At 30.0% G+C, this 3,274-nt stretch overlaps 1 protein-coding gene across 1 annotated transcript in view; it reads left to right on the top strand.

Moving 5' to 3' along the window:
* LOC123014885 (dynein axonemal heavy chain 5) overlaps nucleotides 1-3,274 on the top strand; it is a 58,893-nt gene that overhangs the window by 48,344 nt on the left and 7,275 nt on the right. Inside the window, 2 exon segments of the mRNA XM_044414182.1 lie at nucleotides 1,711-1,863; nucleotides 1,914-2,515. Of these exon segments, the coding sequence (XP_044270117.1) occupies nucleotides 1,711-1,863; nucleotides 1,914-2,515 (755 nt within the window).

The raw sequence follows: 3,274 nt of genomic DNA, 5'->3' as shown, positions 1-3,274 counted from the left end.
GAAAATAATTCCTGTAATTACAAACTAATTCCAATAGTTCTAAGAACTATTTTGAAAATATAATTTTCTAAAGAAATTATCTCAGATATTTTCCAAAAAGAATTCCAAAAATTCCTACAAAATTCCAGTAAATCTAATAATACATCGTTAAGCCATTGTTTTCAGATTAATTCCTGTAATTCCAACTTCATTTCCGTAATTTCAAAAAGATATTATCTATGATAATATTTTCCAAAAAAAAAATCCAGTAATTTCAGAAAAATTCCACCAAAATTACAATAATCTCCATTGTTTTCAGACTAATTATGTTCCGATAATTCRCCTAATTCCAAAATAATTCTTGTAATTCCAAATTAATTCCGCTAGTTTTAAGAAATTCAACTTAATTTTCAAAAGAAATCATCTCTGATAATACCAAAAAAGAATTCTAGTAATTCCAGAGCTAGAAATTCACAAATAATTTCAGTAATTACAAACAATAAAAATATAACTTTAATAATTTCAAATATGTACTTTCAAATAATTTCAAAAAATTTCGTTTGGATTCCAAAATTTTGTACAATTCCAGAGTTAACGGCCCCCCGAGCGTGTTCCAAAAAAATCTACCAAAATTTCATTGTTTTCAGATTAATTCCTATAATTCCAAATTAATTCCTGTAATTCTAAATTGATTTCCGTAATTCCAACTTAATTTTAGTAATTCCAAAATTATTCTTGTTATTCCAAATTGTAATTCCAACAGTTCTAAGAAATTCAATGTAATTTTCAAAAGACATTATAGACAGTATTTTCCAAAAAGAATTTCAGAAATTCCAAAAAAAATCCAGTAATTCCAATTATCCATCGTAATTCCATTCTTTTGAAATTAATTCCTGTAATTCCAGCATAATTTCTGTATTTCAAAAAGACATTATTTCCGATAATATTTTTCAAAAAGAATTCCAGAAATTTCAGAAAAATTCCACCGAAATTCCAGTAATTCCAATAATCTCCATTGTTTTCAGATTAATTATATTCCTCTAATTAGAATTACTTAATTTCCGTAATTCCACAATAATTCCAAATTAATTTCGATTGTTTTAAGAAATTCAAAATAAATTATCCCCAATAATATTTTTCAAAAAGAACTACAGAGATTCTAAAAAATCCACCAAAACTCCAGTAATTTCAAAATGACTATTTTTTTAAAAACTCGCAGAAATTTCAGAAAAATTCCACCAAAATTCCAGTAATTTCAATAATCTTCATTATTTTCAGATTAATTATATTCCTATAATTCCAACTTAATTTCCGTAATTCCAAAATAATTTCTGTAATTCCAAATTAATTCCGATAGTTCTAAGAAATTCAAAGTAATTTTCAAAAAAAATTATCTCCGATAATTCCAAAAGGAATTTAAGAAAGATTTCAATAATTTAACAATTAAAAGATAATTTTAATAATTCAAAAAATTCCAAACAATTGCCCAAAATTTGTACAGCTACCGGGCGACTATTAATATTTGTGCCAAAAAATTTCTCGAGCYTTTTAGCACCTTTTTAAGGTAGAAACACAATTATTTCTCGAAATTTTGTTAAAAACAAGCCGAAATTTTCTAGAGAACAAAGTAAAAAAAAATACTATATACTTTCTGTTTTAAAGCACTCTTCGCTTCGATGGTCGTGCTATAAAACTTGTGTAAATATACTATTATCAGTTTTTTTTTATCAGACTCTCTCGGTAAGGAATACGGTGAGCCTTGCATCCTCGATTTGGAGGCAACCTGGTCGGAGTCCGAGGCCCGAACCCCCTTAATCTGCATCCTTTCGATCGGTTCGGACCCCTCGCCCCAAATTTCAGCCTTAGCAAAATCAAAAGAAATGAGTATTGATTTTTTTAATGTTTTTTTTGTTATTCCTAATGAAAAATTTCAGCTCTGAAAGCGGTTTCCATGGGCCAAGGCCAAGAAGTGGTCGCTCGTGACATGATCGAATGGTCGATGCAAAACGGTGGTTGGGTCCTCCTCCAAAACGTCCATTTATCTCTACCATTCGCCACCGAAGTGATGACAGTGGTTGTGGACACCGAAACCATCCATGAGAATTTCCGAATTTGGCTCACCACCGAAGTCCACGAACAATTCCCCATTGGTTTGCTCCAAATGGCGATTAAATTCACCAATGAGCCGCCGCAAGGAATTCGCGCTAGCATGAAACGGACTTACCAGAACATCACTCAGGACTATTTGGACTACTCGGCCCAATACCAATGGCCTCCGTTGCTGTACGCCGTGGCCTTTTTGCACACCGTAGTCCAAGAAAGGCGAAAATTTGGACCCCTGGGTTGGAACGTCCCTTACGAGTTCAATCAAGCCGATTTCGCCGCCTGTGTCCAATTTATACAAAACCATTTGGACGATATGGACCCCAAAAAGGGGGTGTCGTGGCCCACAGTGTGCTATATGTTAGGGGAAGTCCAATACGGGGGTAGAGTCACCGACGATTTTGATAAAAGACTACTAACAACCTTCACTCAAGTGAGTTATTATTATTACTATTATTGTTTAATTGAATTTTTTTTTTGGTCCATACTATTACCTCCTAAATATTTTATAATTTTTTTTACACTCTGTATTCTCTTTAGGTCAATTTGTCGTCGAGAAAAATAGGAATAAATTTCTTATGATTCTTATACGATTTTTTGAAAAAAAAATTACACTTGAATTAAAGAAATGAGAAAAAATAATGTTTTTCCTATTTTCATGAAGATTAGACAATGTTGAGAAACAAGATCTACAATTGTTCCTTTTTTTTTCCAAAATGAATCAGTATTGTTCCTTGAATTTTTCCAAAAATTAAGCTGCATCGTTTCTTGAATTTTTTACAATTAAAAAAAACAAATGTTTCATTTTATTTTTTCAAAAACAAGTAATAAAAAAAGTTGAATTTTTTTTCATTTTGATGATTTTTTATTAATTTTTTTAAATATGCAAAAGTCTGGATTTATTATCCAAATTGTAATTTGAACTTTTGTTTAACAACGTGATTTTAACATATATAAAGGGCCTTTTTTGGAACCTCCAAGTCCCAAATAAGGCCCACCATCGACATTAAATAAGGCTCATACTTAAAATTTGGGATAGGATTTTCCAGTAATTGTATTAAGAGTAAGTAAAGGAAAAAATCTTTAATAAACAAAACAAATATTTATTTTTTTTTTTTAATTAAACTGTATCGTCGTTTCTTCAATTTTTTTACAATTAAAAAAAATTGTTTTTATTTTTTCAAATTTAACA

Source organism: Tribolium madens, unplaced genomic scaffold, assembly GCF_015345945.1.
Source record: "Tribolium madens isolate multiple individuals breed KSU strain unplaced genomic scaffold, Tmad_KSU_1.1 Scaffold_97;HRSCAF=244;Tcas5.2_LG3a, whole genome shotgun sequence".
NCBI lineage: Eukaryota > Metazoa > Arthropoda > Insecta > Coleoptera > Tenebrionidae > Tribolium > Tribolium madens.
Note: the sequence above shows the minus strand (reverse complement) of the source record. Positions and strands in the feature narration are given on the sequence as shown.